The sequence below is a fragment of the Lissotriton vulgaris genome, chromosome 4_1 (assembly GCF_964263255.1).
Source record: "Lissotriton vulgaris chromosome 4_1, aLisVul1.2, whole genome shotgun sequence".
Taxonomy (NCBI): domain Eukaryota; kingdom Metazoa; phylum Chordata; class Amphibia; order Caudata; family Salamandridae; genus Lissotriton; species Lissotriton vulgaris.
The window spans coordinates 1,499,649,514-1,499,669,605 of NC_141691.1; the positions used below are offsets into that span (position 1 = coordinate 1,499,649,514).

The window sequence follows — 20,092 nt, forward strand, 5'->3', positions numbered from 1 at the left end:
TTACCCACGCTTTGACATGTGTAATAAACTTTGTGTTGTTCACTGCATGAAAGAATATGATTTGAGAATGAATTCTCTTTGTCCTCAGGGCGTTGATCAATTGCTTATTTCCTTTGTTAAACCTCACAAAGCTATTTCTTCCAGTTCTATAGCGAGATGGGTTAAAATAGTTATGGGCCTTGCTGGCGTCAATCTGGATCTTTTTAAACCACATTCCATCAGAGGTGCTATGGCCAGTAAGTCTTTCTGGTGTGGTGGTAAGTTAGAAGATATTCTTAAATCTGCTGACTGGTCAAATTCTAGGACCTTTGCTCATCATTACTGTAAACATATTACTCATATGTCTGATGTTGTTTTACATGACTACCAACAAGCATAATGGTAGCCTCCGGTCTTGTAATGAAATTGCGATTCTCCTATTAACATAACCAGAGGATCTGGATTTCATTAAAGACACGGAGGCTAGCATTATCCCTCCCACCCATCCCTTGGGTGGTTGTATTTGATCTTATTTTTGATGTATTCTAATGTTATGTTCATTTGATTGCATATACTCATATGCTCTTATGTTCCTTTGTAAGATTTATTCTTTGTATTTCTGGTTTCATTTACTCCTTTTTTTCTATTCAGATAACCTCTCATGAGTTAATTTTGTGCCTCTTTGAAGCTGTTTCCTCTTCTTCAGAAATTGATGTTTCTTGGTTCCTCTATCTTCATTCAAGTTCTGGAATTCTGTTATTCTTTGTGGATGTTCTTTGGACTTCTCCTTTGCTCCACATTTAAAAGAGGCTGATTGCCTGGTGCTTACTGCTATTGTTTGGTCTGTAATGTTCTAGTATGGAACTTTTACGTTGTGCTTGGGTCTGCATTAAAAGTTATAAACATAATGCTAGCCTCCTTGTCTTTAATGAAATCCAGATTCTCTGGTCATGTTAATAGGAGAATCGCAATTTCACAACACTGATCTCAGGGACCTGCTAGACCTCCTGCTGACCTCTGCAGTTAAAATGGTGGACTCCAAATGGAAGGAGACAGACAAGGCGACATTCAAGGGGTGGCTCAACTGGATTACACACCTCAGAGGGGCAGACAGCACCGCATTGCACAATTCACCCTGGAGACCGGCAACCAGGGGTATGTGGACAACACTGGATGAATACTTGGGTCACTATGAGCCCCCGTGAACAGAATCAAACAAGGGCGATCGCCCACAAGGTATCCTTCCACAGGCCAAGATAGAGCCACAAGCATGTTATCTCCTTGCGCAATTCCCTCTTCCTTCTCTTTTCTTGCTCCTTCTCTTTTTTTCATCTCACTTACCTTCATTCCTATAGTAGGACAGTGGAAAGGGGGACATCCGAACATGTAGACCGCTTACCTGTACCAGTGTCATGCACAGCCAGGTTGTGATGTTACCCTACGATGGGAAAGCGATGTTAAATGTATGTGTACATTTATTTTATAAAATACCTTGAAATTAAAAAAATAGCCCTTCTTACTTCAGGCATTGTATGCTGCAGACCTACCACTGCTGAAATGCTTTGCCACTTTGCACTTTGCAGCGACCATCCATCGCCCAACTGCCTTTCTCTGCTCTAATCTACAAGCACTAATGCACTCTGGAGTAATCAGTAATTACTTCAATTCAGAGTGTTTGGCCATTTTTCTGAAACTGACCTGATTAAATTAAATTTTCATGAGCAATCTGAATTTACCTGTGTATATAATGATCAGATAATTTGCACAATTATCCACATGTATTGAATACACATGAGTTTGAACCCTGAGCATTTGTTCACATTTGTAACTAATGAGTAGCTTCTGTAGTGCACATCGTATCTTTATTTTAGGATACTCCTGTTTCCTATCAACAATAAGCTTTACTATTTGGCCTCTTCAAGGGATTACCAACTACCGTGACCTGAAGTGGATGTTATCCTGAGAAATTGAAGTTTAGTGTTGTTTAATTGCTCTCGAGTTGTAAATGGTGCCTCAAAACCCCCCTAGGCAATATTCTGAAATATTTTGAGGAAACAGGATGATACAATGGACTTGATTTGAGGAAAACAGGGTATGCTAGCAAAACTAATTCTTTCTTGACAAACCAAGGCTCCATGCTTTATCAGAAGGGTATACAATTCACTAGAATTTAATCTTAGTTTGATTTAAAAATAAATAAGTTAAATTCTGAAGTGAATTGTCAATCTCCTTAATGAATGTTGCTATTAGAATATGTTCTTTTGTACATGCTAACCAATTTAAATCATTCCCAATGGCAAACGGGACTCATTTAAGACAAAGATCTGACAATTCAACACTTTCCTTAGAGGTAATACATATAATTCAGAACATTCCATAATATCAACTGTTACACTAAATACAGAAAAGGTCTGGAATGTGGTGAAACTGAAATTTATGCTTGCTGTGTTAAAATAATTTGTTTTTACAGATCATCTCTGTATTGAAATTACCACCCTTAAAATGGAATCCTGTGTACTTACAAAGCACTTGGGGCCCGATGTAGGTAGGCCTTTACCGATCGGTAACGGCCGAAAATACCGATTTTGGGCCCTTACCGATCGGTATACAGCCATCGAGATGTAGGGCAAAGAAAAACGTCCAAATCGGTACAAATACCGAATCGGAATGACTACCGAATCGAAAATAATCCGAATCGGAAATACCCCGAATCGGAAATGTAACGATTCGGTAACATACCGAATCGGATAAAAATACCGATTCGGTCCATGTACCGAATCGGTAGTGACACCGAATCGGAAAAAATCCGAATCGGACCATGTACCGAATTGGTAGTGACACTGAATCGGAAAAAATCCGAATCGGTCCATGTATCGATTCGGTAGAGACAGCGAATCGGAAAAAAGCAGATTCGGATAACCTACCGAATCGGTAGAATCACCGAATCGGAAAATCCCCGATTCGGACAGATAGGGAGATGTAGGGAAGCACAGAAATACCGATTTTGGCTCTAAATCAGTATTTCTCACTCAGTATTTACCATGGATTACAATCAGGTGGTAACCAACTCCAACCCATAAAAATAGACCCAAAATGCATTGCAACTTGCAGGATGGCAGCTTTTTATGTCATTGCAAGGCGGCTACGGCTACAGCAGGAAGGACAGAGGGAATGGCAAAGAGAGGAACAGGTCTACAGACAGAGGATCACCCTGTTCATGCTCACAGAGGCAGAGATCCTACAGAGGTACAGGCTGGACTCAGACACCATTCTTGAGCTCATCAGGGACCTCAAACCACTGTTGGACCACCTCACCCCAAGGGCACACGCCATCCCAGCGCACGTCCAGGTGCTATGCAGCTTACACCTGCTTGCGTCTGGCAGCTATCAAAGTGGAGTTGCAGCGGTAGGAGGGGTGACCCAGAGCAGCCTGTCAAGGTTCTTCCACACATTCCTTGACGCCATGATACACAGGATGGACCAATAAATCTCTTTCCCTGCAACCCACGCAGAACTGGTACAAACTAAAGCTGACTTCTACTAGATGGCACAATTTCCCCAAATCATTGGCTGCATAGATGGCACTCACATTCCGATTTGCCCCCCAGCTGACACAGAATACATATACCGCAATCGGAAGTCTACGCACACCATCAACGTTCAGGTGATCTGCAATGCGAAGTGCACCATCACAGACTTGGTAGCAAAATTCCCAGGGAGTACCCACGACTCCTACATTTTTCAACAGAGCGGCATCTATGCACGGCTGATGGCTGGCGAATTTGGTGAAGGATACCTCCTAGGTGAGACACATCATCAGACCCCCATAACACAAAGTAGCTAAGTGTAATACATGTATGCATGTGAGTAATGTTACCCCTTTTCCTTCTAGGCGACAGTGCATATGCCCTCCGCTCATTCATACTCACCCCCTACCTCAACCCCTCCACACCCAGCCAAAGGAGGTATAACCGGGCCCACAAAAGCACAAGGAATGTAGTTGAACGGACCTTTGGCATCTGGAAAAGTAGATTCAGATGCCTGCACAAGAGTGGAGGTGCAAGGCAGTATACCCCCATCACCTGCTGCAAGATCATAGCTGTCTGTGCAATGTTGCACAACCTTGCGGTGAAGAAGGGCACTGAGGTGGAGTTGTCTGACTACGAGGACCATGACGACGACGTTGCTGTGCCACAAACACAACCTGCTGGGGTGTCTACGCCAAGTGATGGCAGATACGGACGTGAGGAGATTACAGAAAACTATTTCTGAGTGAGTACAGATGCACAGACAGGTAAATGGTTGTGAGGAAAAGAAAATTTTAATAATGTTGCAACACCGTTACTGCACTGATGTGCAACAAAAGAAAATGTCAATGTAAAGAAAATAAATGTCAAAGGTCCGGGTTGCCTCACCCGCCCTGGCAAGCCTACTTTTTGCTGCGCTTAGCAGCCCCACTGGGGTGTGCCTCTCCCCCTTTCGCATGTCCAGCGGCTTCTGCAGAGCGCCTGGTGCTCCGGCGCGGCTCCGACACAGCGCTGGCCGGGCTGCTGCGGCTGCTGCTGTCCCCAGCCTCCCCCAGGTCCAGGGCTGGATTGGCCGCAGTGTTGGAAATAATCATTGCCTCCAGGGCTGTTGTTATGCGGGCCATGCCCCTGGTGACCTCAGCGGTGTTCTGTGTCAAGCTTGCCTCCATATTAGCCCCACGTTGGCACAGTTGCGCGGTAGCAGCAAGGCGGCTAATAGATCTGTTGTGCATGCGGGCATCCCGCCGGCGCGAGTGCTCGTGCTCGTCAAGTCTGCTGCATAGCTGTGTGATGGCTGTGGTGAGACGGCCAAGACCTGCAGCAACTTCCTTATTTGTGTCGACGAAAGCCTTAAACCCTTGCACCATCTCGTCCATCTGCAGGTTGTGCTGGCGAAGCTGGCGCTGGCAGGCCATGATGGACTTTGACTGCATGCGCTGTATCTTGACCATGCTGCCCTCCAGCCCCTGGAAGACGCTGCCCTCCCGTGCCGGAAGTGCAGTGCTGGAAATGGCACGCCTCCGGGAACTGCTGCTGCCCTGCTGTGTGGGCTGGGGTGCCAATGGTGTTGTTGTGGTGGTGGCTGGGGCCTGACCCGCTGCTCCCTGGATAGGGTTGAGTGGAGCCACAACCATACTCCTGGCAGGAGATGTGGTAGGTGCAGGGTGGGCCGTTGTTGGAGAGTTCTCAGGGGAGAACAGCAATGGGGGTGTGCCAGACATTTGTGGGGAGTGAAGAAATGTGAAGTCAAGTCCTAGGTCTCCCTCATTTCCCTGGCCAATGGTGTTGTCCTCCTCCTCCTCCTACTCCAGGGCAGCCTGACTTGTGCTTGGCCCTGCCACCGCACTGGAAGTTGTTGCTGGTGCTGGTGCCTCAGTTGCTTGTGCTCCTCCGCCTGATGGTGCCCCTAGGTATAAAGAAGCATTTGTGAATTGAGTGCCAATGTATTACAGTCACTACAATTAAAGCATTGCACATGTCCTTGCATATACTTTGAATGTGTTCCACTGTTTTCTATATTGTGGTTCCGCACTGCCATATTTTGCCTACTTCTGCTGACTACATTTACCATGAGGCTTTTCTCTTGTATGTGGGTTACAGTACTGGGCTGGGGTTTGGCTGTGCATTGTGTCTAAAGGGGAGGTGTCTGGTAGGGTGTGTCATGATGCGCATGCTTCTTACCTGTAGCTGTAGCTCTGGCTGAGCTATCCAGGGTCCCGATTCCAGTCACACTCTCCCTCTCGATGGTGCTGGACACCAGTTCCTCCAGCTCAGTGAGGGGTGGCGCCGGGTTCCTGCCTCCACCAGTCAGTCCAGCTTGCCTCTGCAGCTCTGCCATTTTGCGTTTAGTCAGGCTGCGGATGTCATAAAATCTTTTTTTAGGTCATCAAGGGTCCTGGGGGTGACACCAACTGAGTTGACCTTCTCAGCAATCTCGTTCCAGAGCCTCCTCTCCGTGCTGTCCGGTACAGTGAGGGACAGCCTCCCAAAGAGCTGCCTGTGCACCCTCACCACCTCCTCCATCAACACCTGCAGCTCCATGGTACTAAATTTGGGTTTTCTCTTGTGGCCAGCCTTCTGGCTCTCACTGCTGCTAGCCATCTTTCTCTCACAGTGCTCTGGCTCCTGCTTCCACTGCTGCTCACTGTGAATGTTCAGCTCAGGCTGCCTCTCCAGAAAGTTCTTAATAAGCTGCAACTGCCTGGGTAGCCACTCCCTGCTTGGGTGGGGGAGGGTGGATCCACCTCATTGGATTTTACCGAATCGGATTTTACCGATTCGGATTCTACCGAATCGGATTTTGCCGAATCGGATTGTTCAATGCATTCCTATGGGCATTTTGGCCATGGGGGTGTATTTCGATCTCCGAATCGGTAATTGCCGAATTGGTATTTGCCGATTCGGCAATTTCCGATTCGGTGGTAGCCGATTCGGTACATATCGAATCACAATACCGATGACGAACGAATCGGTATTTTTTCGGGTTTTTTTTCCTACATCTCGTTTTCCGATTTCAGAATACTGATTCGGTGCGCCTCGGTATTTTGAAATCGGAAAAAGCGATTTACCTACATCGGGCCCCAAATCTCTTCAGTCTTTCTGGTGGAGAGAGGAACGTGTCAAGGTTGACCATTGTCACTGTTGTTGTTTCATATGAATGCGGTACACAGACAAAATATCGAGTTTTAAATTTTGATATACAATTATATCGAAGTTTAAATATCGATGGGACATAATATAGAAGGTAAGTAATATCGACAGTCTTAATATCGATATTAGTATGATATTAGTAATATCGAAGTTTTAAATATCGATGTCAATAATATCGAAATAAATAATTTCGATGTTACTAATATCAATTTTTAAATAAATTTTGTGTATATTATATTGTATTTATTATGTTTTATTATTTATTTTTAATGTAATTTAATTAAATATTGTCTTTTAGTACTGTAGCGGGTTGTGGGTTTATAGGGGAATAGGGTGGGAAGTAATTTAATTATGTTAAATTAATTATTAATTAGTAGGAATTATTAGTTAATTAATTGAGAATTAATTTTAATTAATTTTAATTAATTGATTAATTGATAAATATGTTCTGTAGCGGGTTATGGGTTTATAGGGGAATAGGGTGGGAAATAATTTAATAATATTTAATTAATTAATATATGTTTGTAAATATTTTTAATTAATAATTAATTGGTAATTAATTAATATTAATTAGTTAATTAATTAATATAATTTTGTACATATTTTTAATTATTAATTAGTTGGTAATTAATTAATATTAATTAGTTAATTACATTAATTAGAGTAATATTTTTATACATATAATTTTTTGTTATTTCTTAATTAATTAATTGGGAAAAAATAATATTAATTATTAAATTAAATTAATTACAGCTAATGTGCTAATATATTTACTTTATTGTTATTGTTAATTAATAATTAATTGGTAATTAAATAATAATAATTAATTTTGGGTAAAGGAGTATTTTTAGGGTTCAGGGTCAGTTTTCAGTTTTTGGGTGAAGGGGTATTTTTAGGGTTCAGGGTCAGTTTTCAGTTCTTGGGTAAAGGGGTATTTTTTGGGTTCAGGGTCAGTTTTCAGTTCTTGGGTAAAGGGGTATTTTTAGGGTTCAGGGTCAGTTTTCAGTTTTTGGGTAAAGGGGTATTTTTAGGGTTCAGGGTCAGTTTTCAGTTTTTGGGTAAAGGGGTATTTTTTGGGCTCAGGGTCAGTTTTCAGTTCTTGGGTAAAGGGGTATTTTTTGGGTTCAGGGTCAGTTTTCAGTTTTTGGGTAAAGGGGTATTTTTAGGGTTCAGGGTCAGTTTTGGGTTTTTGGGTAAAGGGGTATTTTTAGGGTTCAGGGTCAGTTTTGGGTTTTTGGGGTACAGGGATATTTTTAGGGTTCAGGGTCAGTTTTGGGTTTTTGGGGTACAGGCGTACAGGGTAAAAATAAAATAAATTTAAATTAAATCAATTAAATGAAATTAAAAAAAATACAATTACATTAAATTATTAAGTGTTTAATTTATTTTAAATGTATATGTATTAGTTTTACATTTTTTAATTATGTTTTAATATTTTTATTTAATATTTGTAAAATTATATGTATTTTAAAATTATTTTTACATTATTATTAATACATTTTAAAAAACGATATTTTTAATTTCGATATTTTTGTACTACGATATTAATTTTTCGATATTTTTGTACTTACCTTTATGAAGATATGACTCCGATATTTTTGATTTCGATATTTTTGTGCCGATATTTTTGTATGTAGATATTTTGTCTGTCGATATTATGTCAGACATTCATGAATGCAAGTGCCCCATGTATCACATTTAAGGACAAAAAATAGATAAAGAGTTTTCATGTGTAGATGAAGTTTAAATTTATGGATGAAATTAGCCATCTCATAATCTTGCAGAGATCTTTAATAACTCTTTGAAACTAATTGGTTGAAGAACGTGCCCTGAGTATAAACAAGATGAAACATCCCTGTTTAACTGTAAGTATATCCAATGAAAATAGTTTTTCCAGATTTCATGTATTTCTTTAGATGTTTTGCACTAAAGTGTGACAACATTGTTGCTAAAATATACAATCTGATCAATAGAATTCTGTGGTGGGACCAAAACCATTGTAAAATCAGTTTGAAAAACATAGAGTTTGGTTTACTTCAAGGGGCCTGGGTATTGACTGTATAGCTCTGGTCAACTAATGTGAAGAAATATCATTGCAACCATTTGCTTTTGCTTCCAATGGGCTACAATGAAAACAAGAATGGTTAGAATATGATAATAAGTTAATTCATTTAAATTCCAAGCAGTAGGTCAGGAATTAACCTACCTTGAGCGGCAAATGATGTTCAAAATATGGGCTTGCATTTGAAATCTAGTACTCTTTGATAGTTTGTCGAGATTTTTTCCTGCAAACCATGCAGTAGTATGGACAACCAAGCACTATCAATGGTGAGTATGCTGGTGTTCCTCACATACAAGAGAACTGGATACTGAGGGCCTCATTTATGAAAAATGACGTATTGCTATGTGAAAACAGCGATGCATCACTTTTCATTGCGCCCTCCGTGCATCATATTTACAGTATGACGCATAAAGTCGCAAGTAGTTACAGATACGTCAGCATTTCTGAAGTATCTGTAGGCTCAAAAATGACGCATTGCTGGAGTGTGTCACAAAAGTGACGCAACTCCATCAATGGGTCATTTCACATGGGCATGTCCCCTTTAAAATGTGCCTGTCTCAGTCTTACGCCTGCTGTGAGGCAGGCATAAGATATTGACGCATTTGCGTAGATTTCACCGCGTCACTTCTATGAGGCTTCCTTGCGTCAGAACGCCTACACTGCATACATTATACCTGGTGCAGGGGTTTACAAAGTGATACATCTACCTAGATGCATAACTTTGTAAATATGACACAACGTAGTGCATTTTTTACTCCGCTGGTGCGTCACAAAAAGTGACGCACCGGCGGCGCAAAAGTGACGCAAAGGCTTATAAATAAGCCCCTGAGCATTTTACAAAATGCTGGCCTTAATGCATGTTAGCTGTCCAAGTATGTGTGGACAAGAAGCCAATAAATATCACACAAAAGCTAGTGAAATGTGAGTAGAGGCAAAGTATAATACAATCTTTAAAATGTCAATAAAAATATTATTGTCCAACCATTGAAGAGCACAGCAGATGATCATTATGAATAGCTAAAAATCTAGGAAAATAATTGCAATATAAATGAAGGGAAAATATGAAAGATCACACAAAACATAATACAAAATCAAATAGAAGTGCAGCACAATACAGAGATAGCTGTCTATCATCACAATATAACATTTGCGATCAGTAAATGACCGTGAATACCAGAACAATAATGGAAATGAAAACCTAATAGCAATGTAATTACTAACACAATGGAACAGTTTACATAATATTTGAAAGCATACACCATTCGTGATCACTGCCTTATCATCACCAGAAACTGAAAAATGGGGAATCTTAGTCCCCCTGCAAATACCTGTTACCTTTTTAGGGGTTGCAGAACTTTGCTTTTTGCAAGATAGGCACCCCTTTTTTATTCTTTCCATAATTGACAGTAAAAGGTCACTGCCTATGTGAAGCTGGTCGGGTCCACTTTCTAGGTACTTGGCCTAACTTAAGAACTTATGTTTACCCTTATAAAGGTTTGTTATGAAGAAAGAGTGAAGAAAGAGCTGGGGGTGAATGGGACTTCTAGTCTTCTGGCAGCATCCACATCTTTACAGCAATGTGCAAAGTATCTTAATAAACACGTGATCGGTAAAAAAAAGTGAGACATTGTACAGAAACCACACTAAAGTGTACAGAGTTACTGCCTTTTAACCGCTTGTTTGAGCATATCACAAATTACTATCTTCAAAGCGTGCTCTAAATGATGCTCTCTCCCTACCAGGGTTCCTACAATCTCTTCGCTATCAGCGGTTTTGTTTGTGTCTTTGGTCAGGCTTGAAAAATTGGTGACTCATCCAACTCATCAGAAAACAAAGGTACTAGAGAGACAATCCCAACAAATTATGACCATGGCAGTACACAACCAAATCTATGTTCATTCAACATTCAGTCCACCAGAGAAACAAACACGCTAATAAAGACAATCAGTACCGATGGATCATGCTGCCCTGTGCCCCCAAACCTTCAAGAACATTATGGATTCAATCTGTGCAGCTACACCCACTAAACTATGAATTAACACATCACTATCATCTGGAGAATTCCATAGCAAGCTACTATAGGGTACATCAAGCTAATCCTTACGAAACAGAGATTATGTCCTAACAACCCATCAAACTACAGAATGATAATCAATTAGCCATTCATAGGCAAATTAATATGACAAGTTGCATTCAGAGCGAGCACACGTTTTCTTAAGGTTCTCTATGACTAACAAACAAGCTTCTGCTTTGGCAGAGACAAAGAATCAATTGCCAACGGTGGCTGGCATCTATGGGGAGGGTGGACGGGATAGCAAGCAAAATATTATAAAATGTAAAATAAAATAAAACGTACCTAACGCAATGTCCTTGCTTTGGACCTCTTCTTTGCAGGAACTAGAACTAAATGCCGGAACTCCCTTGCCCAGTCCTGGCACTGCTCACATGCAGCATATGAGCAGTGCCCTCATTAGAGGGAGTGGCCTCACTCGGTACTCCACACAGGAGGCCTGCACTTACTCTCAATCCAGCTGTTTTAAGACAGCTGAGTTGAGAGGTTTATAATGCTCATGTCCGGCCAAAAAGACATGCGCACTTTAAACAGTGCATTAGACAGCCCACCCTCCTCCCTGTTGCTGTCAGTCAGCAGCGGCCCGGTCCTGACACTCAGCTCCAGACAGGGGATGAAAATTCAAATGGTATGAAATACCATTTCGTTTTTCATCTCTGGGACTTTGGGGGATTTTAAGTGGTATGACACTCCTCCGCTCCAACGGGGGAGCCGCCTCTGTTAATTGCAATCTGGGGTGTCCTCATAAGTACATTAGACTGTAATAGAGGGGTTTCCTCCTACTTCATCAGATTTGTACTGTGGACCTTAATCTGAAACCTAAAAGGAATAACTAAAAAACAATTTTTTAATTACCTTTCACTGCTGGCCCGCGATCTTCTTCTCCCTCGCCGTGCTGCACTATGCTGTTCCTAGAACTACCATCATCAGGAGAACCGGCTCCCAGACTCCCCACGCAATCCCAGCGCTTCTCTCATGCAATTACTCCCAACATGAGGCAAGTGCTGGAATTGGGTGAAGCAGGCCAGTTTCACGCTGCAGCAGGGACAGGGAGCCTATGCTACTGGGCACTGCTGATATCTCAGAGGAACAGCCTGGAGATACCAAAGTGCACATGCCGATTTGGCTGTCCATAGACGGCTGGCCAAACTGACATGCACACTTTCAGGGCCTACCACCACTCCTCCCTGCTGCTGATCCTGAGACTATCAGCCAGATTCATCAATGTCAAATTCTGCGATTTCTAAATTGCGAGAAAATGCGAATCGCAATTTAGAAATCGCAGAACGGCATTCATGAGCATTTGCGATTTAAAAATGCGATTCGCAAGTGGCCGCTATCGCCGATTGCGAGACCCCAGAAATCGGTAAAAAAAATTGCAGAATCTGCAGATACCCCTGTTGAAATTACGATTTCGCAATTACCAATATCGCAAATAGCGATCTCGCTAACTGCGAGATCACAAAAACGGGGAGTCGCAACCTGAGCACAGTGATGACATCACAACCAGGAAGTAGGCAGGGCCACCCTCATTCAGCAGTGAGAGGCTGAAGTACAGGCATCAGTTGCAGAGCTCCCCTCCAGCATTCCCACAGGACTACAGCAGGAGACACCACAGTGGCAAGCATGGCACAGGATGCAGCAGGAGCTTCCACCAGTGGGAGAAAGCGCAAAATAAAGTTTTCAGAGCAGGAGCTCAAACACCTAATTGAAGGAGTTTCCAAGGATCACAACCGCCTATTTGGCAATGACTCCCGAAGGGTACCAGAGGCGGACAAAAGGCGCATATGGCTGCGCATCCACGCCAAAGTGAACGCCGTGGGGGTGACCCAGCGCTCGGTGGACGAGCTGAAAAAGCGCTGGTATGACTTAAGAGGGCGGGCAAAAGAAAAGATTGCTGAGAGGCTGGGGGAGCAATTGGCGACAGGTGGAGGGGAGCCCACTGTCCTACCGAACACCCCACTGGAGGACCAAGTGGAGGAGCCCATCAACCCACCGGCCTGCGTGGGTGTGACCCAGCTTGACTCCTCCCGACCCACCCAAAACACACCAGGTGAGTGCCATGCGACTGCAACCCCCTGTCCCCTAACATTGTCCATGACTCCAGTGCATCCTATACCAAACCCCAATCATGCAGACAAAGTAGAGCCCCATAGCGCAATTGCATTGTGGGACATGTAGTCTGCCCACAATTACCATCCTGTACCATAGAGCCTGACATGTCCAGTGAGAGTCAATCCTGCAGCGAGACAGGGAATGGTAGACTGCATGCATGTGGCAAGCCTAACTGTGTACGGAACATGTCACTAATCAACGTCCACTTTACATCACAGGTGGCGCTGATGTCCCCAGCACAGACAGTGAGGCCCTGGTGATTGAGGAGAACACGGAGGACACGGAGGGGGATAAACATCATACCCCACAGCCCGGACCATCAGGGCAAGCTGCCACAACAGCGGTCATCCCACCACCCGCCCCTGTGGCCCGTGCCACCCCCGTGACAACAGGCGCTGCTGTAGCACCACGCAGCACACAGCCACCAGTGGGGCCTGCAACACCAGCAGCAGGCCGCCAACAAACCCACCGCCCTGCGGCTGTGAGGAGCCAGACGAGCGGTCTGGTCAGGGAGCCGCGCACCAACACATCCTGTGCTGGCAGGGGCAGAATTGTGCGAGCAGGTGGGCTCTCCATTGAGCGCAGGATGCTGAGTGTGCACCAGACCTAGGCCCGACATCTAGCCGCCATCCACCTCCAACTGGACAAGACGGCACGTAATGTGGCACATATGACAGCAGCTGTGGAGGCCAACACTCAGGCAATGTCCAGGCAGCGGGATGTCAATCGCTGCAGACACCGCCAACTGTTGACCTGTCGGCGTACACGCGGTCCAATCACATTATTGGGAACGCCACCTCCCAGCTCTTGCGACGCTCCCTGGCCATGCAGGTCCAAATGGTGCAGTGCTGCCACGACGTCGCAACAGCACTGGAGAACAAAGCAACGGCCATGCAGGGCATGCAGGCCACTGGCCATGGCCAGGCGGGGGGCAGACGACAACAGAGAGGCAATATCAAGCCACAGCAGCCAGTCCCTACCACCGGTCATAGCACCCCGCCGCAGCAGCAGGCCCTCTGCTGCCGCACAGCAGAATCAGGAGGAGGACGTTGAGAGGAGGTCAGGGGCAACTACCCGGAGACGCCACTGAATTGTTGTGCATTACAATGAGGCCACATGCTGACGCAACAAGCATGCCATACAGACTAATCTGGACATATGACGCAATATGTCAATCTTTTCACACTTTACAGAATGCCATGTTTATTGTGCAGTAACAGTAACTAAAATTCTGAATAACGTACAGTGCCTCATGTCATTATTAATGTGGTCATGCATGAGTTGAGGAATGGGTGTGGGGAGTGGGTGCCCTAGAAATAGTTCATGCAGATTTTGTTGCGGCGCCTGTGTCCTTCTGCTGGATTCTCCCCGCGTGTGTGACGCACATGTGCAGGTGGCCGATTGTCCCCTTCTGACTCACTGCCAGAGATGTCTACAGGTATCCTGCGCTTGGTAGCAATGTTGTGTAGGATAGCACATACGGCCACGATGCGGCAGCAGACCTCAGGATCGTATTTGATGGCCCCACCAGTCTTGTGCAGTATGCGGAATCTGCTCTTCAAAAGGCCAAATGTCCTCTCAATGCAATTTCTTGTGCGTATGTGTGCTGTATTGTAACGCCGTTGCTGTGGTGTTGCTGGGTTGAGGTATGGGGTGAGTAGGTACTCACGGAGAGCGTAGCCGCTGTCTCCTGCATGATAGGAGCAGAGGGTGAGTGCCTGTGCAGCGCAGCGTCATTATCACATTGTACTGTTGTGTGGCATGTGTACTTACCCAGTAGGTGTCCTTCACCAAAGTCTCCCCTGGACAGTCGTGCGTGGATGGCACTGTGCCGGAATATGAAGGAGTCATGTGTGCTCCCCGGGTACTGTGCCACTATGTCCGTGATGATTGTCTTCGCATTGCATACCATCTGTATATTGAGGGAGTGGTAAGACTTGCGGTTACGATACATGTATTCCGTTTCTGCTGGTGGGCAGATGTGGATGTGGGTACAGTCAATGCATCCTATGATGTGTGGAAATTGTGCTACATTGTAAAATTGCAGCTTGGTTTCGTTCAAGTCCTGTTGGCTAGTGGGGAATGATATGTAGTGGTGTAGGCGGGTCAGCATGGCCTCCAGGAAACTCCTTAGGCAGCGGGACATGGTGGGCTGGGATATTCCCCCTGCAACAGCAACTATACCCTGGAAGCTTCCGGAGGCCAGTAGGTGCAGGCTGCACAATACCTGCAGATGTGTGGGAACGGCATTGGTCCTCCTTGTTGGGTGCTGCATGAGGGGGTCTAGGTCCCGGATCAGCTTGATTAGCATTGCCCCACTTAGGCGGTACTTTGCGTAGATTTGCTCCCTGGTTTGGCCCAGTAGGGTGACCCGCTGACGGAATATCCGCTCCTGGATACGTTGTCTGTTCCGTGCTGCTCGCTGTAGCCTTCGCCGCCTGACCACCATGTAGAGTCCTGCCATTGTGTGAGTCCTGAGGCTCCAGCTGCATGTCCTTAAGTGTGTTTGGTCAAGCCAGCACCTGTTGGTACTTAACAAGACTTTTTTTCTGAAGTGTTTTTTTTTTTACTGGTGACCACCTGGTTTGGGTTCTCCTTAATTTGTGTGTCGCTAAATGCGATTTTGTTTTTTTTCGCTATTTGCGATTTTTCATGAATTGCGATAGCGATTTCTTTGCGATATCGCACTTTTATTCGCAGAATCCATGGTTTCTCGCTATTACCGATTCGCTGATTGTCTTCTTCCTGGATTCTGCTAATTTAATTGCGAATTCGCAGAAAAAGTGTGCGATTTCACAATTTTCTTTGTTGAATCCCTTTTCAACAAATTGCGATCGCAATTGCTTTTTCGCAGCTATTGCGATCGCAATTTGGCTTCATGAATCTAGCTGATGGTCCCTTCCCACGCCAGACTCGCAGACTGGAAGTGAAAAATAAAAGCACAATAAACTAGTTTTAATGTCGTTCTATTTTTCTTTTGTCTGCTGACATTTCACCATTGGGCAATGCTCTCTGCCATAGAGGAGGAGTCCCCCAGGTTGAATTGATGGGGATTAATGGAATTGATTTATACGAAGGTAACACATTTTCCTCGTGTAGAAAAAAGAAAAGAAAAGAACTGCACTTGCTGTTTTTTTTTTGGATTGACATTTATACAAGTGTATGTTTCCTCATAAGAACATCGCTTTCAAATAAAGATGTCAGGACTTCTCTTGTAATTCATGTAGCATTTGCTGCTTCCAACAAGTACTACAGAAAACCGATGTCTATTAAAAATATCCTTAACTCTGGTACTATTATTATGACATCAATAAAAATTATTTAACAGAAAAAAAATACATCACATAGAGAAGACAACTTATGGCAAGTTTTCAATGCATCTTCGCTCTGAACCGTTTACTCTACGAGCCAGAGTAAGTACTTAAGAGCAAGGAATTCACACAACCAGGATTGATATTACCACACCCAGTAAATACTATCATCTCAGGATGCGGAATTTCACGAGTGAGGTAAATACCTCATATTCCTGATTTTTGATTGGAAATGCCATAACATGTAGAATCAATGTTTAATGTAGTAAATTCTGCATGCTTTGCCTTTTTACAGGCCCTTTTCCTTGATACATTTGTTAGGGGTAAATGTGTGATTTTCATCATTATTGCTCAGATCGGAATTCTGTACTTAATAATAAACGTAAATGAAAACGGTCAGGGATAATCTATGAAATCCTTGACTTTATCTTTTAACTGAAAAATCACATTGAAAATGTATTTTAAGTGCTTGTAAAACTATGGGCCTGATGTATGATGCTCCTTGTGCCGCCGGAACGTCACTTTTTTGACGTTCTGTGATGCAGGAGCCTGCTCCATAGTTATGTGGCAGCACTAAGCCACTTGTTTGGGCTTAATGCTGCCTCGTAAACATGGCTCCCTTTAACTCAGTTTTCTTTGATAAAGGGGCATGCAATGGGTGTTGTTGGGGGCGTTCCCAGCAGAATCCCTGGCTCTGAAGCAGTGCCAAAAACCTAGACCTCCCCAGGGGGAGTGTAAGGGAGGCACAACGAGGAGAAATTCTTTTTCGGATTGTTTTCCCTTTTTTAAGCACTGCCCTATGGTAAAACCTCATAAATGAGGCCCCATGATTCGTGATTTTGGAAATATGGAGTAAATTAGAACAGTCAGTTGAGGCATATGATGTATAATTTCGATCCATTTTAGAGGTTACATTACATGACTGCATATAGGAACATTGTGCACCAAGGTCTAGAAAGCATAAGACGAAAAACAGTCTAAGTAAATGGAGGGAATGCAACACTTATTGATTGGCAAATGCATCTGTCCAAATTCTCTAGCTCATGTGCACCTGTAATGTAAATACCTACCGCTTACATACCAATGGCCTAGTCAGTGACAGGATGAAGTTATGTTACTGCCATGCATTGGGAGGGGGAACTGTTTATCTATTTAACCACATGGCTGCTGGGCGTTTTCCCCCCCTGTGCTGGAAAATGCCATTTTAGTGGCACCATGACGAGCTCAGCTCGTCATCAGCACACGACACCTTTTGGTGATGACGAGCTGAGCTCGTCATCAGCATCGAAAGGGTTAAACCAGAGCACATGAAGAGTAAGCAACTATGCACGTCTCAGTAGTCATAGGAGGTTTAGACAAAAGTGTTCAGACAAACAAATCATCTGTGTGTTTACACAAGACAATTGGTATGCATACTGTGAACTGACAAAATGGCTGACTTTACTCAGGCAATCCAATACTAAATTCTATTTAAAGAAATATTTCATGCTGATTTTCATGAAGTTACAGTTTTCTTGGAATTCACAAGACTTCTAACGCGATCACATGTAAATCTGTTAAAGGAAAGATTTAGATGCATCAGTCAAACCCTTCACTAGCAGAGCTTGCACTGGAAGACACACATAAACCTCAGCATTGTTTGTCTATAGAAAATATGCTGTTTGGGAATTTTGTTCATTCCAATTTTTTGAGCGGACGAATGCCCCCATTTTTCTGATGAGGAATTTCGGCATTGATAGTTTGCCCTCAGAATTCCCATAAGTGCAGAGAGAAGTCATTCAGGTATGCAAAATTAATTAGTATTCCAACTTTTCTCAGATGGAATGGGGAATTGCTGGGGAAATAAATGTTACTGCAATCATTTCTTCAATTAGTTCTCAATGTTCTGCTGAAAAATACTATTAGGAATGTTCTGGACAAATGTGTCCCTAGGAAACCTGCGTATGGTAGTGTGCTCATGCTTATTTAATGAATCATAATACCAATTCGAGAGAAAATGTCAGATTCCATCCAAATCTATCTTAGAACGAAACTTCAAATAAAGTTCTAAGGGCCAAATTAGGCATTTTGGTGGTGTGGTAGGGGGCGGTACGCCATCGCAATGCTCTAGCACAACCAGAGCTGTGTGAGCAGCGCCTGCCAGATTACAAGTGTTTTTCATGTCTGGCAGGCGTTTCCTTGGTGATCCAACGGGGTGCCCCTGAAACTGGGCCATGCAATAGGAACCTCAAAGGCAGTACCTGCATTGCATGGACTGGTGCAGTCCTTGCAGGGCAGGTACTGGGTTTTATGCACACAGGGGACAAAACATGTGCTCCCCTGCATGCTACCCATGGCCCAGAGGCAAGTGGAGGCCCTGCACCGTCCCCTTTGTTTCCTCCCTGCCACAGTTTAGTGGAGGATGAAGCACCATGAAACCGTGGCAGAGCAGAAACTCGTAATATGCTTGGTAGGACTGCGGCGCTCCAGCCAAGCATATTGCTGCCTAAATGTCTGCTACGCCACCATCAGGTATCTCTGATCCTAGTTGTTGCGGCAGTGCAATGGCGGTCCGACCGCTCAAATTGTAAAGGGGTGGTCAGACCGCTCATACGGTGGTGACTGGGTCGCCACTATTGTGCCACTGTGAGTCTGGCGGTTGATGGATGGCGAGACTCGTTATCAGGACCTTAGTCTTGTAGGACAACCTGGGTGTGAAAAAGCATCCAGATGTTTCTATTGCATAGATCTTCACTGTTTTACAGTGGCCACTTTGATGTTCCTAACCTGGCATTACACATGATGTCACTATTCACACTAAATGTATGACTTGAAAATTCCTCCTGGCTTATGGATTTCCTGAAAATAATTCTTGAACTGAGATCCGACATTGGTGAGTGTGAATGAGGTACCTAATATAAGTTTCCTTGCACAGGGACTGTTGTGAGTCCAGGCCAGAGAGGTCTGAGTAGATTTCAAATTCCCTATGTCCACATAAAATAAGTAAAACATCCTGAAAAAGGATTACTGTTTGAATGGGTATGTTGATAATATGGACAAGATATATTATATCCAGTGCATTTCAAAAAGAGGGGTTACGCACGCCAAATACAGTTGAATTTGTTAAATGTTAAAAAGGAATATCTTGGACTCTACTTACATGCTGGTATTGAGCAATCCCTTGTGTTGTGGTAGAGTCGATGAAAACTCCTATTGCACTCGGCTGAAAATGTAACAGGTCCTGGTTGAACAAAATAAGATAACACTGTTATACAAATGTCTGCAATTTGGGCAATGACCCTAACACAACACAACCATGTTAAATAAGTGAGGCAGAAAGCAAAATGAGTTTCACTACAATATTCAGAAATGATTCAGGAAGGCTACTCTATTTGAGCTTTTGCCAGCCACACACCATACTTTAATAGCTAGCGTAGCTCGTATATTATTGTGACAATCAAGCTAGACAGCCTTGCCAAAAGAAGATGGGACGGATTCTCAAATTAAGAAACGAACATGGGCAAAATGAACAGGCTTAGCTTTTCTTTTTTTTAGCTCACACACTCTGAAGCATCCAAAAAGAGACACACATTCAATATTAGAACATGCGCAAATGTCTACAGACTGTCACATCTATATATATATTGACAGAAAAAAACATAGGCTTCAGGGGTGTTATAGTTAGCTGGCCATTTCCCTTGTACTAAACCATAGAAATTCCTCAGTTATAATTAGTTCTGCTAACTATAACTCGCGTGCCTGCAATGCACTTCTGATGATGTCACATATTGCATCATTCATGACATGGTTAGTGACATCACTGATGACATCACTGAAACCTATGGTTGTTTTCTGTGAATTTCAAAGGTTTTTTAAATTCTAATTTCTAACTAACGTC

The 20,092-nt window shown here is 43.6% G+C and overlaps 1 protein-coding gene across 2 annotated transcripts in view; it reads right to left on the reverse strand.

Annotated features, from left to right (window-relative positions):
• ALKAL1 (ALK and LTK ligand 1) overlaps positions 1 to 20,092 on the reverse strand; it is a 718,899-nt gene that overhangs the window by 83,472 nt on the left and 615,335 nt on the right. For both annotated transcript variants that reach the window (XM_086966954.1, XM_086966953.1), the window contains one exon: positions 19,355 to 19,435. In XM_086966954.1, coding sequence (XP_086823080.1) covers positions 19,355 to 19,435 — 81 coding nt within the window. The remainder of the gene's footprint in view (positions 1 to 19,354; positions 19,436 to 20,092) is intronic.